The sequence below is a fragment of the Cyclopterus lumpus genome, chromosome 3 (assembly GCF_009769545.1).
Source record: "Cyclopterus lumpus isolate fCycLum1 chromosome 3, fCycLum1.pri, whole genome shotgun sequence".
Lineage (NCBI taxonomy): Eukaryota > Metazoa > Chordata > Actinopteri > Perciformes > Cyclopteridae > Cyclopterus > Cyclopterus lumpus.
Genome location: NC_046968.1, coordinates 11,756,892 through 11,774,170, shown reverse-complemented (window position 1 = coordinate 11,774,170; position 17,279 = coordinate 11,756,892). Strand labels below are relative to the sequence as shown.

Sequence of the window (17,279 nt, the reverse complement as noted above, 5' to 3'; positions counted from 1 at the left end):
CCAAATTATCCTCAATTTAACCCTAAGGCACAATCAACTAAAAGGCCCACGGTTTCACAGAGCATTTATTTTTCTTTAGCACGCTTCAAATCTCGTCCTGGACTAAAATCTTTTCAAATGTGTGCAAAAAAAACAAACACCTGAGGCCTAATCTGTGCCCCTAACTGGCGGTGAGGCACACGGGTCTTCTTTGTGTGGCGCGCTGTGCGCCTTAACGTGGGTCAAACATGTGAGCCAGTTTCTGAAAGCGTGGTCCCCAGTCGTTGAGGTAGTCGTAGTCCTGGTCTCCGTCGGAGCTGCCTGAAGCCACGGAGCTGAGGCTGCCTGTCAGGGAGCCCTCTCCCTCATAGTCATAGATCAGGGCCGTGTCGTATGGGGGCACATTGGGGTCGTTGTCTGCAGCCTCCAGGCCCTGAAGGAAGACCGATGACACGCTTTTTAAGTTGATACAATCACACAGCCTCCTCTAGAGGAACAAAGGTTTATTACAACTTCATATGTTACTAGCACATAGTACTCCCCAAACCTGAAAACAGATTTTGACGAGTAAAATTAGTGATGTCGCCTCTAAGTATATGCACACATACGGCAGAAGAGTTTGACCTATCGATGGAAAAAATAAGCATTTAGTGTCTTTCTAAACTGATCATAATTGAAATATATAGGAAGGTTTCTTATCATCACAGATCGAAAACCAAAAACCATTAACTTCATCAGAAAGCATTTAAAATCTAGATTTGATTGTCTCGGGTTAAGGCACGGTCACACATGCACACACGCAGGCGAAAGAGTTGTCTTTCTATCAGGCCTGTCGATTACTTTGCGTTTTTCGCGTATATAACTTTAGATAATAGTCTGATATTTTAGAAAAAAGTAATGATATGTAGGTAAAACAGGGTCCCAGTAGAAGCGTCTCACATCATTGATGTAGTCTTCGATGTCAGTGGGATCCGCTGGAGGCCTCCGTGGGTAGATGGGTGAGGGCAGGTTATGCGGGGCATCCCTCCTGAGGGGCTGCTTGCCTCGAGGGTAGTAGGACCCCGGGGTCGAAGGTGCATCAAGGGGATTCCACAGCAGGTCAATGCTAAAGGCATTCTGCGAGGTGAGAGGAAGAAGCTACAGATGGACTGTGCATGTACTCCAAGAATACAATGATAACGTGCATAAACTGGACCACAGGGTCGTCCAGACCTCTTGAACCGCGACCTGTGCAGCCTCACCTCGTCCTCCTCACCCCCGCCTTGCTCATCATAGTTGAAGACATTGTCACGGATGTCATCTTCTGATTCCCCGACGAGCAGACCTGATCCTTTCTTGATATGGTGGCGTCTCCCACAGGTGGTAACCGCCACAGCCAGGAGGAGCAGCACTGCGATCAAACAGAGGGAAACCATGAAGTGTTGTTAATCATTGTGTAAAACTATTAGAGGGCTTCAGCTCACGATTATTTTCATTATCAATTCATCTGCAGATTTATAGTTTAGTCTAAAATATCAGAAAATAGTGAGAAATGTCAATCCAAATTGATATTTAAATGTCCTTTTTTTATTTATACGTTTATAATAGGATGTAGACAAGGTATTCAAGTGCCAAAATAGGTTCTGTAGCATTATTGCATCAAGCCTCGCTATTTGTCAAATGAACTCCAAAAAAAGCACATCTTCACGTGTCCTTTATTTCAACTGAAAATGTATGTTTGCAATATAAAAAACTTCTAAGACCGGATGATTCAAGACGAGACTTACACAGTAGGAGTGCAATGCTGGCCATGATGATGATGAGAGCGATGAAGCTGATTCCCACACTGGAGCCGAGGACGGCCCCCGCCTCGGACTTACAATCTCCAAAGGAGTCACAGACACACACCGTGATGTTGACCTGAGCATAAGCGCTCATGAGTGGGCTGCCGGAGTCGGACACAAACACTGTAACCGCATACTCTCCTGCCTGCAGCTCTACGAGGGGCTGGAGCACCGCGTGAGTATCTGAAGAGGGAAGGAGAGTGGTGAGAGGTTAGGACACTCATGCAAACCCCTCTCCCTCCATCCTCGCCACATGCTCTTTCCTTACTGTTGACTTGATTAACGGTCCAGTTGATTGACAGATCCCCAGGTATCTCGAAGGTGAAGGGTGCAGCGTGCGGAGGGAGGTCTTCATCCACAGCCGTCACAACCAGACCAGAAGCCCTGCGGCTCGCACCCCTGCACACAGTGCCGCTCAGAGGGAAGAGCTGGGGGGAGAAGTCGTTGGTCTCCTTCAGGGTGATGGCCACGGTGGCGGTGGTCGACACACCGCCAGCATCTACACCGGAGAACGTAAATACACATTTAGGCCGTTTAACAGCTCATTCAAAAACGATTCAGCCTCGTCACAACTGTTGACTTTGACTGTTTATCTTTCTGAAAGTCCATTTTGTTTTTATGATTTATTTTTAGGTCTCTGTATGTCTTGACTTTGCTGGTCGACCATTCACTCCACCTGCATGTATGTCTTTTGTTGTGGTTTACCTGTCTGTGGTTATATATTTAATTTACTCTGTATGCTTTTATGTTTTGGGTCTCTGACATGGATGTTTTTATTCTGTCCATTTTACCATAGTTCTCCCTTATTTTATTTTGCTTGTTTGTACATTGTATATGTAATCTTGTGTTTTTAGGTTTGTTTCATAACATCTGCCTCTTGGGACTACAGATGAAAAATAGCCTCTTGGCTAACTCTGGCACATTTACAGAAATGTTTATATTAATGTGCACTGTCCCTTATCAAATGGAGACTTTTTATTTTGTGTGGAACTCATGGATAAACTGACCTGTGACCTTGACAACCGCATTGTAGATATTGTTTCTAACATTTGGAGATCGCATGTTGAAGGTTCTCTTGGCTGTAATGTCTCCTGTGTCTCTGTTGATCTGCAGCCACCTCTCGGGATCTCTGCTAATCTCATACCTGCCACAGAGAGCAGAGTTACAGTTACAGACACATTAACTGCAAAATGACTTTAGTCAAATTCATAAAAGCACAAAAACACTCCTCTTGTTTTGTGGCTGCATCGTACCTCAGGTCAGAATGATCAGGGTCAAAGGCGATATTGCTTTTCAGTAACGTCCCAGGAACCACAGACTCAGGGACCACAATCTTTATGGGGTCCTCCCTGAAAAGGGGAGCTTCGTTCTCGTTCATGACCATCACCACCACTGTAGCGCTGCTTACTGGGAGGTTGGGAGCCTTGTTGCTCAGGCGATTGACATTTTCCACCATCAGTACCAGGACGTGCTCATTCTGTGCTTCATAATCCAGAGGCTGCGTGACAGAACAGAACAGAGGAGGCTGTTTGTGGAAGGAAAACGTTGCACTGCACTGTGGTTGGATAATAAATAATAAACGACAAATGTTTATGTATAACAAAGGTTGGAATTTCAGTTATTTACCAACCTGCACATAGGAAAAGTCAAATGAGCATTAATGTGTGAGTAACTTGTAGTTTTATGATCAACCACTAGAGAGCGATGGTTAGTTACAGTGTATCTGAGGGCCTCCACAGTTTGAAAGGGCAAACGACCCATTTTCAGATTATTTTATAGCTTCAGAAGAGATCAGTCAATATGTTTTCATATAGAACATCTGTGGGTAGAAAAATACGCCACTCAGATGTAAAACAAAAGAACAATAATTTCATATTAATTGTGGACACTTTTAAACATTGACTGAGCCAGCGCAGACAAATAACTTGCCCAAAAAACCTGGTTACACCAGTTATGATAATGGTCACATTTGTGTTTTGTCAAAGGTCCCCATACTGTTTATGGTGGGTTGAATAACATTCTACATTCAAAGTGACACATTATAGTTCTCTAAATTCATATTACATTCCTGATAAATTCATAGCAAGGTTCCTTGAAAGACTCTTTAAACTATAATTAATTCTAAAATAGAGACAGTGTTGAATCGGTTCACTTCCAATTATTTAATTCCATCTATTGTGATCAGTGCATAGCAGGTCAGCTGAATAGGCAAACATATAACATTCATTTACAACCAAATATAAGTCAACATTTCGGATTTAAATGGATGACGAATAGATATTTATTTTGATTTAGGGAGTGCAGTTTTCATGGATATTCCCTTGCTTGTGCCTAAATTACTACTTATTATTACTACTACTCATTATACATAATTTCTTTCATATTAATATTCATTGAACTCTGTAACGTTGTTCATTTTGTACACATGACATCTATTGCTTCTGTCCATCTGTTGCTCTCCTGGAGGCTTTTTTCCCAGTGAAAAGGTTTTTCTGTTTTTCGGGGAGTTTTTCCTGATCCGATGTGATGTCCCGGGACAGGGATGTCGTATGTGTACAGATTGTAAACTCTAAAGGAAAATTTTGAAATTTGTGATTCTGGGCTTTACAAAATAAACTGAATTAAATTGAATATTCTTAACTCATGAAAAGTTTGCATTTCCGACAAAGTTTTGACCTGACAATGTGTCATGTGTGTGAATTCTTATATTGGATGCCGTCCCCTTAGCAATACCCTTAGTTTTTCAGACTTATTTTGAATGTCTGCAGTAAAAAATATGGAGAAAACAAAACGACAATATAAAATAGGGAATCATAAAATCAGGGTGAGGAACAAAGCTGATGTGAAATCATTTGTTTTCTCACCTACATTTGTCAGAGGGCCTTTTGGATGCATGGCAAAATGTGTGACGGACACTCATAAACGAACACAAGCCCTCCCTCAAACTCTAACAGTGAACAGACGGTTCCCTCAGCAGACTGTACCTTCACCACTGTCAGAACGCCCTCGTTGCTGCCAGGATCCGTACTAATGGCAAAGTTGCCTTCAGGGTCGTTGGAAATGAAGTACTTGGCCTCCCAGTTGCCTGCTCCACGATCATCTCTGTCTGTCACATTCACCCGGCCAATCACATAGTCCTTCCTGTTCTCCACTGCTGCCATGCTGTACTACACGGACCACACACACACACACACAGACACACAGACACACACACACACACACACAGACACACACACACACACACACACACACACACACACACACACACACAACGCAGATGAAAAGATTCAACATCCAACTGAAGGCTAAACTGAATATATCCCTCACACGTGTTGTTGGCTGAGACTCACCACGGCAGGGCTGAACTGCGGGGCGTGGTTGTTGATATCAGAAATGTGTATGATTGCCACACCTTCACTTGTTAGTCCCATGCCCCCCATATCAGCAATCTGCAGTTTTAATCTGAAACTTTTCACCACCTAGGACAGAGCAGAGTGTCAGTGAAATCAACCGTTCTATAATGATCTGCAAAAAATATGAATCTTAACCTGAGTTGTACCTCTCGGTCCAGGCCCACATCTCTTGTGTAGATGGCTCCCGTCTCGTTGTTGATACCAAACATCGTCTTGGTAACAGCGTTGGCAGGAATGCTCTCCTGGCCAATGATGGAGTAGCTCAGATAAGCGTTTTCTGTCATTGGGTCATCTGCATCGTTGGCTGACACTGACATCACCGAAGTGCCTGTCAAAAATAATTGAAAGCTTCGGTCAGCTGGAACGATCAGTTGGCTATGATCCATATGTGACTCATGAGCTCAGGCTGCAGGGTGTCACTGAAAGAATGTCAAACTCTACAAAACAGTAGAAAAGTCTTAAACCGTACTATTCTGAGAATGGAAAGACAATGTGCATCGAGGTGAAAGCAATTTACGAACTTGGTTCACATCCTTTGGTGTTAGTTGTGATCTGCTGTTGTTATATTAGTGATATCATAATCTGCATTGAAGATAAGGATAACTGTGCATTTGAGTATTTCACCTGAACCTGAAATTCAGAAGTTCAGGAATCAGGTGTTAATTATCTGACCATCGATAATGCGAAATATTGATTATCGCAGCTTTAAACTGTTTATATACAGTTTCAATACCACACTGAAACAAAGTGTGGGGTAAAGAGTTATACTTCAGTCTAAGCTACTTTATAAACCTTTGAAGCTACTTGAACTTTTGAAGCTACTAAAATGATCAAGACCTGAATGACTTTTTGGAACATCGTGGTTCAGGAAGATAAGGAAACAAAACGTTTGTGATGCAGTGTGTTATGAATGGATGTACCTGGGACTGAGAACTCAGAGACAGAGCCACTAAACTGTTTCTGGGTGAAGGCGGGTCTGTTGTCGTTCTGATCCAGCACCACGATCTCTATGATGGTAGGGTTCTCTAGTCTCTCTCCACTGGGGGACAGTGCAAAGGCTTTCAGCTACACACACACACGCACGCACGCACGCACGCACGCACGCACGCACGCACGCACGCACGCACGCACGCACGCACGCACGCACACACACACACACACACACACACACACACACACACACACACACACACACACACACACACACACACACACACACACACACACACACACACACAGACAGACAAGAGTCAATGCTAATAAAAACTGCATTCATGAGATTGTTGTTTCTTACTGTTAAGTACTACACGTCTCACGCCTTCCATTTAGGAAAACATCCAACTCTCCCGGTGACTGTGGGTATTTGTGGTGCCTGCACTCGACATATGCTGGAAATAGCGTAAAGAAATGTGTAGGATGTTGGGTTCAACATAACAGGTTGCACCACAGTCATCTGGTGTGAAACACTCTGAAGTCTCTCCCAAGATGCCCATAAAGACCATTAGAAACTGACCTCTGCCTGTTTATAATAGTGTCTGAGACGCTGATATATGCTTTCGCACAAAAACATGGACCTGAGCTTGGAAACACGTTGTGTACGGTCTTATTAATTGCACTGTGGCTTGTGTGAAGTACTTGTGTTTGATTGTTCTCTAAAACACATTGAATAACGTTCCTCCCATAAATGCTCTCTCACCGTGAAGCTGTTGTATCTCTCTCTGTCCAGCGGCCGCTTGCTCCTGATTACTCCCGTTATATCATCGATCTCAAACAGATTCTTGGGATCCTGGTCCACCCCCGGCCCCTCCAACTTGTAGATCACCTCACCTGTAAAGATTTTGTCCGATTTGATCTGGACGGAGAGAGGAGATGAAGCTGGTGATCATCATGGGGGGGGGGTTGTAAACCGTGTGTCGTAATGCCAGATGTGAGTATGCTGACAGTTAAGGGCCTTGAGACAAGCGTGCTTAAACTCACAGAGGCCTGTGACTTGTGGCAGGAAATGATATTCTGACCTAATAATAGCAAAGAGTCTCTATTTTATACATTTCTTTTTCACTTTTCTTTCACATATGGCCTGCGCTGCATTTTCATCGCCATGTGAAAGAGACTATATTTCTCCTCGTATGGTATGATTTATACATTAACTGGTCCCCTGCAACAGCTTCAACACAACATTACGTTTTACATGTCTTTTACACACTGGCCTCTTCTGTATGTGATCATCTGTGATGAAGAATTACAATCGACCGTGCATGGCGGCACAGCGTTGTGTTTAACTGGATCCAGTTTCATCAGCCGGCAGCTCTTTGCATTTGCATGATGAGGTTGTATTCTTTAGAAGGAAAAGCAGTCTTATTTTCCTCAGTGTCTGTATCACATAACTTTCATTATATATATGTATTCTAAGGATTTATTGAACAGCATGTTTAATGGCTATGTCCATGCTGCAAACAACAATCTTCATTGTATTGGGAGAAATATCTGTATTAGCTTAAGATAAACGTCTGAATAGATCTTTTCACAGAATGAGGATTTTATTCCCTATTACTTACTTAAAGGCAAAATCGGAGGGGCACATTTGGAGGAAGTGAAGCAGGCAATTTAGACAGACTTGACAAGTTGTGAACCAATATTTTAAGAACCATTTATATCAGAAAATGACAAAGTAGTTATTCATTGACGAAAGTCTACTGTGAAAAGCTAAACTTTAACATGTTTTACCTGGACAAGGTCTTCAGGAACCTGCTTGCTATTCTCCAGCACTCTGATTGGAGGGATGATCCAGTCTCTCTTCACCCTGACCACTCCCTTGCCTTGATTCCTCCATGGGTAAAGGACATCCTCTTCTTTGTGATGAGGTTCTGCAGAGCTCCACACCTGAAGGGAACAAGAACAGCATGAAACTCACAGGAGAAAGTCATAGGAGCATTCAGACATGAAGTATATGTTTTGATTTCAGCAATTCTTCTCCGTGGAAGAGACATTAGGTCATTATAGACATTTGCAGCTGTTTTAAACCACGTCAAGAGTCTCCCTCGGCGCTATAACATTCCCAATGGTCTGCTGGAATGGCTGTATGCGAGCTGTAGCGCTGAGGCTGTCTGTAATGTGGAATTAATGGGATTGTGCAGGGCATAAGAGATGCAGGGCCACGGCTTCAGGTTTCACTCACTAATACACGTCTTTGTCAGCTTCCTTTGATACGTGTGCAAATTCCTCTCAGGACCAGGAAACAAACACCCACACTCATTTCACAAGCCCTCATTCACCACATTGCTGTCTTGACCATGTTCTCACACACACACACACACACACACACACACACACACACACACACACACACACACACACACACAAACAGCTGCCGACTATGGATTTAGATCCTATGCTTTCCCACCCGCATTCCCACTCACACTCACAAATTCCCCTTTATGCTCAGCTCTGCACCTGACTGGGAGTTTGGGATCACCTTACGGATCTGCTCCGCTGTAGGAATTCCACAGACACACTCATATACACGCTTTCTCACGCACACACACAGCCTGATTTAGTACATGCATGTGCATCAACAAAACACCCACTCACACATATAGATTTCCGTAAGTTGCTTCCTCCTTCTCTGTGGGAATTCACCGGATTCAGCACTACTTCCCATATGTTTTACAGCTCAAAGGCATACTCCATAGAAGCAGAAATAAATTGCCAAAAAGCTTTGTCTGTAAAAAAAAAAATTCAAATATAACAAAATCTTGATGGATGAGCTGTTTCAGTAGGCGAAATAAGCCACATAATGGATAGAGGATACATATGTATTTAGTGAATGGCCTGTGATCTCTGTCTTGTCTCTGGGGCCGGTGATGTGATACCCGGATCCTTTGGCATGCTGCTTAACAGTGCAGGGAGGAATGGCAACATTGGCCGGCATCTGCTGGCCAAGTCAGGCTGGAGGGCAGGCTAATCTTGGCCTCTATATTCTCGACCCCTACCAATTTAACTTGTAGCCATCGTCATCTCCGCTCTCACAGAGATGTTTACACTCACATTCCAGCAAGGCGTTTCACCCGCACAAATTCATCCTCATAGCCATCTACTTCCGTACTTAAGACATCTTATCACTTCCAGTCAGAATCACAGAATCTCAATTTACAGCATGGAACAAACAGATATCCCGGTTTATCTGGGCAAGAGCAAGGCCAAAGTCAAGCTTAAAACACTCCAAATTGACAAGCAGAACGGAGGCCTAGCATTACCAAATCTCATAGAATATTATTACACGGCCCAATTGAGATACATTGTCTATTGGTGCTCCCCGGATTATCAAGCTGGATGAAAACATATTGAATTAAATCATGGCCAATCTCAACCCCAGGCCAGACTAGGAGGAAAAGATTACACTGACCAAAAGGGAGATAATTCCATTTTAGATGTAACATTGGATATCTGGAAGGAGATAGTCAAGAAATACAAATTGGAAGGAGACAGTAAGCTTTTGATCTGGTCCTCTATGACCCCCAGGTTTAGACCTGCACAGATAGATAGTACTTTTGTTGGCTCGAGAGAAAGAGGAATAACTGCAGTATGTACACTTATAGAGGGAAAAACTGAAAAAAAGAGAATTTAACTTAGGAAACAGGGACCTCTTCAGATATTTACAGCTAAGACACTTCTACGATACAGAAATTAAAAAAGGAATATCAGTAGAAGGTAATGAAGTGATCGAAGTGTTGACAGGTGCCTACAAACAAACCCCCTCAAAGTTGGACTCCAAACTGAACAGTAGTTTACAAAAACGAATCGGAAGTAACACACTATATGTAAAATTGAAATGGGAAGTAGAACTGAACATCAAAGTAGTAGTGTAGTAGTGATTGGCATTCCATGTGTACAACGCAACAGACTTCCACTAGTTCTAGAAAATCGAGGGAATTTGGTTGGAAGAACTTAATCTGCTTTTTTATTACACCATAAACAAAATATAAACAATTAGGTCAAGAGCAGCCATGCTGGAGAGAGTGTGGGGAGATGAATGCCAACCACTCACACATGTTTTGGTCATGCTCAAAACTTCAAACATACTGGGACCAAGTCATTCAGACTCTGGAAGAGATCTTAAGCTATAAGATCCCCAGGGACCCACGGATTGTTTATCTGGGACTAATACCTGGTGATCTAATTCATAAGAAAGAAAACTATCTATATCAAATCTTGATACTGGCAGCTAAAAAGGCCATCACAAGGAGCTGGATTAAAAGTGACCCCCCAAGCCAAGGACAGTGGCTAGACATTGTTGGGGAAATACACAATATGGAAAAAATGACTCATTTTCTAAGGTTAAAATCAGGGACCCATGAGCAGCGCTGGGAGAAGTGGATAGCATTCAAGGGATTAAGTGACCAGAAAAGAATGGTCCTGAATAGTGTAAAGAGCGATTGTTGATCCCCTATTGTTTTTCATTGTCTTCATTTATCTATTTATTTATTTTAATCTTCTTTTTTGTCATTTACAATGTTTTGTCGCGTTCTTTGTTACTTGAAAAAATCTATAAATAAAAAGTTTAAAAAAAAGAAAAAAGACATCTGCATGTATGAGCTCTCATAGGTCCGATGGCATTGCATACATTCTGCATTGTCGTTTAACCTCAACATCAATAACAGCTGCATCACAGTTGTATTTCCACGTATAGCGCTTTCTAAGTTTGCTAAATTTTCGGCCACTTTGGTCTCCATGAGCACCTGTTTCTGTCTTTGAGAACGCACACTCAGCGAGGTGCAGAGTGAGCTTCAATGCAACTTCATCAAATAGGACATTCAGGATGAATGTGTTAAGGTTAGCTGAAGAATCAATGTATATGGAGGGATGGAAGAGTATATTGTGTACAAATTAATTTGACAAAATGATGTTGAAGGAGTTCAGAATGTGCTACTTTGTATTTAACAAGAGATCACAGTCATGGTAGTTGCACTTTTAGGCTGTAACTTCGGATACATCTTAGTTCAGTGTGTTAGCATGCTAACATTAGCTAATAAGCACAAAACAAGACTAAAGCTGAGGATGATGGGAACTCATTAGTTTTGTCAAAAACCAAAGTTTTGGACACAAAAATGTAAATGAAAAGTGATTACAATTCATCCCGGGGAGTCTGTGAACCACATTTCATTACAGTCTATCTAATACATAGACGACATTTCACTCAAAACTACAAACGTTAACCTCAGGGTGCCGCTGGAGGAAAAGTCAGATGAACCACAAAGTCACTAGGATACATAATCTGGGGACCATGAGCATCTGGAACTAATTTAATAGCAATTTACCCGATTGTTGACAAAACATGTCACGACAGTAAAAAACATGAACGTTAACCTATTGGTGGAAATAGGGGAAAAGTCAGGGAATCATTAAAGTCGGTAGGATTTATGAACATTTGTACCAAATGTAACATGAATTCATCCAAAAGATATTTGAGACCAAAGAAGTGGACCGACGCTGAAAGTACAGGTAAAAATGGAGAGATGTTTTGTATTTATGACTTAAATTTCTCTAGTGAATTTCTGCAGTGACAAGGAGTAAATATCATTAGTATTCTGTGAAAACTTTAACGTGATGATTTGTTGTGTATCTATGCATCACACAGCTGGTCAATGGACCATAAAGAGTTTCAGGAAAATGGAAACAAGCCCAGACACCATCCTGATGAATGCAAGAAAGAAAAAAAACATTTGGTAAATAAAGCATTAATTAAGGGAGTTAAAGTTTTGAAGTGTGATGGGCTGACGTGACCACCTTCACGGTTGCAGTAAGGCTGAAGGAAACCACAACAACAATACCGTGTTAGATACCGTTTCCAAATTATAAAACATTAAGGACATTAAGTTTGCAATCACCAGCTAGCAAACAACATTTTCTTAATTTGCACACTTCTTTTTCATACACGTCAGCGTTTCCTTCTGACCCGACAACCTGAGCTAAAAAAAGACACTTTGATTCTGGCTCCACCAAAGATCTGCCACTGTTATAATGTTTTTACCAGACCAGGATGCAACAACACCAAAGTGTCATGTTGCCAATTAGACCTTTTCTGACAGGCTGAGCCATGTCACCACACACAGATGAGCTGTTTTAGAAGCTTTTCCCAGATACCTTCACAGCTTGACCTTTCACCTCGCGCCCTCACAGAAGTATGGGCCGCTTGTTAGGGGATGATATGCCCTCACAGAAGAACCGTTAAGCACTCGGGTTGAGTGTTTACTGACTAGATTGTAGCTCTCTGAGAACAAAAGGGTATTGTCACATTACACAACAGTATTCTGGTTTATTTGAAATACTTTGTATCAAGAGATGTTCACTAAATTGCCTTTTGTATCATAGCCAGTGTCCTCTGATTTTTAATCCGTCCTTTTTATTTGAGGCTAAAATGTAACAAACTATACCAGTTTGTCAGGCTTGTCGTCTCATTTTCATCTGTCATCTCGTAACATTTATTTATTGGTAAAAGCATCCCTTTGGAGAAAATCCACTGTAGCTGTCTAGAGGAGTACATATCACTCTTTGATCTCTATTGGCCTCCTCCCCAGACATGTTTGAGTGGAACAGTGGTTCAAATAGCTCAAGAACTCTTCAGCCGAAAAGCAATGCCTGCAACATGCCTGGTGGTCCCTTCGGCCACAGGGCTAGAGGTCGCACAGGTGCCCCTCTGGTGACTTCTGTTACTGGACATTCAACCAGTCACATACTGTACTGGTCCCACACCCCTAATCTTTGCTAAGTCATGGCTGCCTGGCATGGGCATAGACACTCTATTTATGGAGTCCTCCTCATAGCAGATGTCTGAGTTTTAGGAATGCTGAGCAAGGTTATAATATAAACTACTAAGACTAGAATAAGGACTCAATAATCATGGAGTTACAAAAACAAATAGAATAGAAAGCAATGTTATCTGGCAACTATTACATTTAAGATAGTTATATATATTCTCTATTAAATAGAGCATGGGGAATCCTATTGATGGAGGCACACATTTACTACCAATAAAGTGACGAACTTACCCAGATAGATAGACATTAAGACATATATATGTATATATATATATATATATATATATATATATATATATATATATATATATATATATATATATGCCAGAACCAGAACGCAATCTTGAGAGATCCACAGGTACCAAATTCATTTGTATAAATTATGAAGTCTGGGATTTAAATATTTCCCTCAATGTAGGTATAATAAGAAAATGTAAGAACATACAGTAATTTCATTAAAAAAAAAAAGGAGAAGAAACTTTTCAAAGGAAAAGAGGGTTCAAAGGTTAATAAAACAAATTAAAAAATAATATCTTTATCGATTTAAACATCGACTGACTTTTTAACATCTCCACATGGGTTAATTCCTTTTTTCATGGAGGATACAGCATATGGCAAACCCGTCATAACATGCTTATTCATGTGCCTGACCTCTTAAACAACTGTCACCACGTGTCTCAGTCGACAGGTCAAAAAAGGAAAGAACTTGTTCTGACTATTGTTAATGATCTGATGAAACTCTAGTCAGTGTAGAACAGCCGCCAGGTATCCACACACAGCAGGACCTGTGATTCAGACTCTAAATCCTCTGACTGATTGTTTCCGACGAGTGAGACCTCAGCGGCAGCTGGCCGGCGCTACAGACTCTTGATTTGTACCCGATTTCACGGTTCAGAAACGGCCCACTCCTCGTTCCATGAGGGGGGATCACAGAGCGGGACAAATGGCATCACGTATGCATCTGGGAACAGCTGTGGCTGCTGCTCACTCAACACAACACGCACGGAGCAGGCCGGCTCCAAACAACACCAGCTCACTGAAAATTAGAAGAGAACCACGGAAAGCTATCAGGATACACTGATCCAAGTCTTTGGATTGGATAGCTGTTGATCGTTTAATTAATTGGAAAAAACTTCTGGCCACCTGAAACCTAGAAAGAAACTGTGTGCATTTTGTGTGCATTTCTTGCAGTGATACAGCAGGTACAAGTACAATTAGTCTGGTGTATTTGTTTCCAGAAATAAGACAACAATTACATTATTTTGTTTCTGAATTTCCCCCAACCTGCAGCACGAAGCAGTCTGTCCTCTTTCAACACAGAGAAAAATAGCGACTCAAGATTCTGTAAAAGGCCACTATTAATGAAAATGAATGAAGATTCACTCATTGAAGGAATTCTCCAACTCCAACCAGTGGCAGACTCACACTGTCTGAGGAGCAGGGGCGGAAACCAAAAATGAAAAAGGGCACCAGCTGCATGCAGTGGGGCACCAGCGTGGAGAAGGTTTTCTAGCATGTAGGGTGGCCTATGTGGCACTACATCCCGTTTTCTCTATTTAGGGATGCCAATCCATCATGTTTTCTCCACTGGAAGGACACACCAGAGGCCACTGTATTGTGTTTTATCCTCTACAGGGGCATACAAGAGGGCCCTTTTGATATTTCTTTTGAACATGAGGGCACACGTTGCACAACAGTCCTGAAAGGTAGCTTTGAAATGTTTACAGCTTTTTTTATTAGTGGAGGCTTTCAGCTATGGTCAGCTTCGGAGTCACTGCAGTTTCAATGGACTCCAATGGCTTCCCTGGACAAAGTGTATCTCGCAATTCATTGGTAGAGTGAGGACTGGTTGGAATGGGAATTGTAGATGTTTCAATGCTTTTGTTTTTGCCGTGGTGTTGGGACACCATACAAGTCCACTAACGCTGTCTTCTTATGGGAAGGAGTCAGCTATGAACCTTTCAGAGCCACGTTTCAAGCCGCCACTATTTCAAACTCAAAAGAAAATTGGGGCAAATTGTTTGTTTAATACAAATTACAACACAGTAAACAAATTGAAAAAGACACCTTTTGTTATTTGGGTATCTTGGGTTGTCACATCTTTGGCATTTGAAGATGCAATTTAAGCTCATAGCTGCCTCAGCACACAGAGCTTAAGTAGTTCTCCTATATCTGCATCCAGCCGATGTACTGCTGGGATCATGCACCAGAAAGGTCATACTTCAGGCTTTACAGGTCACCCACACGGTTATATATTCATGTTTCTATGAAAAGTCATAAATCAAAAATATATATGCGTAATGTCATTAGGCCTCACTGTGACAAACTGGTTTTCCCATGTTCAAAAGAGACAACATGTATTGTGAGAGATTTTCTCCACAATCAATTAGCCATACAATATGAACATGAAAAAGCAGAACAAATTTACCATGAAGGCTTTCAACCACACAGGCCCTGAACACCTTTGACAATCGACAGACACTTTCCTGATTGAGAAGGTCTGAATTATTCATTTCTACAGCATCTGCAACATTTACAATGAATTATAGAGCACATCATAGCAAGACTTCTCTCTCCAATCACTGGAGCCAACTCACTCACTCACCCTCCCAACATGGGCTCCATTACTTCTCCAAACAGAGAGAAAGACTGATGGTGGTTGGACGTGCTGTTGGTTAATATGTCAGTTTACATTGTCATCTGCTGACAGGGGCCTCTAATGATGCCCTATGTACACATCTGGAGTCTCGTCCTTCTCGAAACACTACATCATCCTCTTTCCACGCAGGATGACATGTTTCGATCTGATTGCAGAGCCAGTTTAGTGCCTCTGTTTCTGGAAATCTGTTCTTGTTAAAATCTGATGTCTTGTTAAAAACATCTCTCAGGTAAGAACATAAACTGTATATTTCAAGTGTGGGGCAGCTAAAGGTTATTCTCTCTGACGGGCAGATTTGGGCTTCAGGGGTAGGCTGAACCCGGTCAGCAGAGGGGGGCAGTGTTACACGCTACAGCTCAAGTGCAAGTGGAGTACCTTTACAGCAGCCTAGCTAATCCATAGGTTCATCACTTGTTGTGGCCATTTTCATAGCAATCAGAAGGTGGTGAGTGCACTCCACTAACTCTATTGCCCAGACACCTGTGCTCTACGTTCTTCTCTAGAGTCAAAAGTTAAACTAAATCAACAACTGGAGATACTATTGTCCACAAAACACAACACAAACACAAAAGTACTTCAGCGCTCAACGTAAATCAAGATATTTTGTTCATTTTAGTCAACAGCAGCTATGAAGAGATTTTTTTCTTACCTGACAAAGCAGAGTAACCAGCACACCCACCATCGACATCCGTACCGCCATCCTCAGTACCTGCACTCAGAAGCTCAGTGTGAACAGATCTGAGGCTCCTCCACCAAGAACTGGGCTCCTGAGTGACTCTACTGGGCAAAAAGGGCCAAACTCTCCAACCCTGAAACCTTCCCCCCTCTTTCCTTCTCTCTATCCCCTCTCTGTGTCTCTCTCTCTCTCTCTCTCTCCTTCTTTTCCTCTCCCAGCGTGTGTCTCTCACGGCTCCTCCCTGTCCATAGCTGGGGTATGTATCACAGTCGTGGGGTAAGGGGTTAGAATTTCAGCAGCGGCCCTCCCATGTACCCCAGCACATGTGCTGTCACTCACAGGCCGATGAGAGAAAAAAAGAAAGAAAGACTGAGGGAGAGAGAGATATTTAGATAGAGAGAGAGAGAGAGAGAGATGAAGAGAGAATAAGGGCAGCTGGTGGTGTAGACAGAAACACTGTCTACACCATTTGAAAGTAAGTAAGTCAACTTTAACACTTTACAGAACAATTGTGCTTTACAGAGGGACAAGAAAGAAAGAAAGAAATAAAATATGTGAAACACGGACACGTACAAAGTGGAACATATATAATTATGAACAGGCTTTTGGTTTTCAATGATGTAAAACAGAAGAGCAGGAACGGGAACAAACAGAAGCTGAAACCAGATTATGTTTCGCGTTTGTTCGTGGAAAGAAACTATTCACTTATCAAACAATGAATGGATAAAAAAAAAAGAAAAAAGGTTCTGTCAATCAACTAATCAATCAAATGACTCATTCAGCCTTACAGAAAATTATAATGTAACTTGAAAAAACATCGAAAGCACAAGCTCTATCACTTTATATTGATATTGAATAGTTTTTTACAATGTATACTTAAACGATTTGAAAGCAGATTCCTATCTTCATTAGTCC

At 41.9% G+C, this 17,279-nt stretch overlaps 1 protein-coding gene across 1 annotated transcript; it reads right to left on the bottom strand.

Annotated features, from left to right (window-relative positions):
• Positions 1–211: 211 nt before the first annotated feature.
• cdh15 (cadherin 15, type 1, M-cadherin (myotubule)) lies at positions 212–16,388 on the bottom strand. Its single transcript, XM_034528425.1, has 14 exons — positions 16,338–16,388; positions 7,940–8,095; positions 6,912–7,067; positions 6,136–6,280; positions 5,362–5,543; positions 5,153–5,281; positions 4,787–4,969; positions 3,056–3,300; positions 2,810–2,946; positions 2,071–2,301; positions 1,746–1,985; positions 1,221–1,369; positions 919–1,095; positions 212–412 (listed from the first exon to the last, which is right to left on the bottom strand). Exons 1-14 carry the CDS (start codon positions 16,386–16,388, stop codon positions 212–214), a joined length of 2,382 nt encoding a protein of 793 aa, XP_034384316.1.
• Positions 16,389–17,279: the final 891 nt, after the last annotated feature.

Excerpts from the sequence above, each read along its gene's own strand:
- cdh15 (XM_034528425.1), bottom strand. The coding sequence starts at position 16,388 with ATGGCGGTACGGATGTCGATGGTGGGTGTGCTGGTTACTCTGCTTTGT. Across the intron at positions 5,282-5,361 it reads ATGTGGGCCTGGACCGAGAG|GTGGTGAAAAGTTTCAGATT; the intron begins GTACAACTCAGG and ends GCTCTGTCCTAG. Across the intron at positions 4,970-5,152 it reads CGCAGTTCAGCCCTGCCGTG|TACAGCATGGCAGCAGTGGA; the intron begins GTGAGTCTCAGC and ends TGGTCCGTGTAG.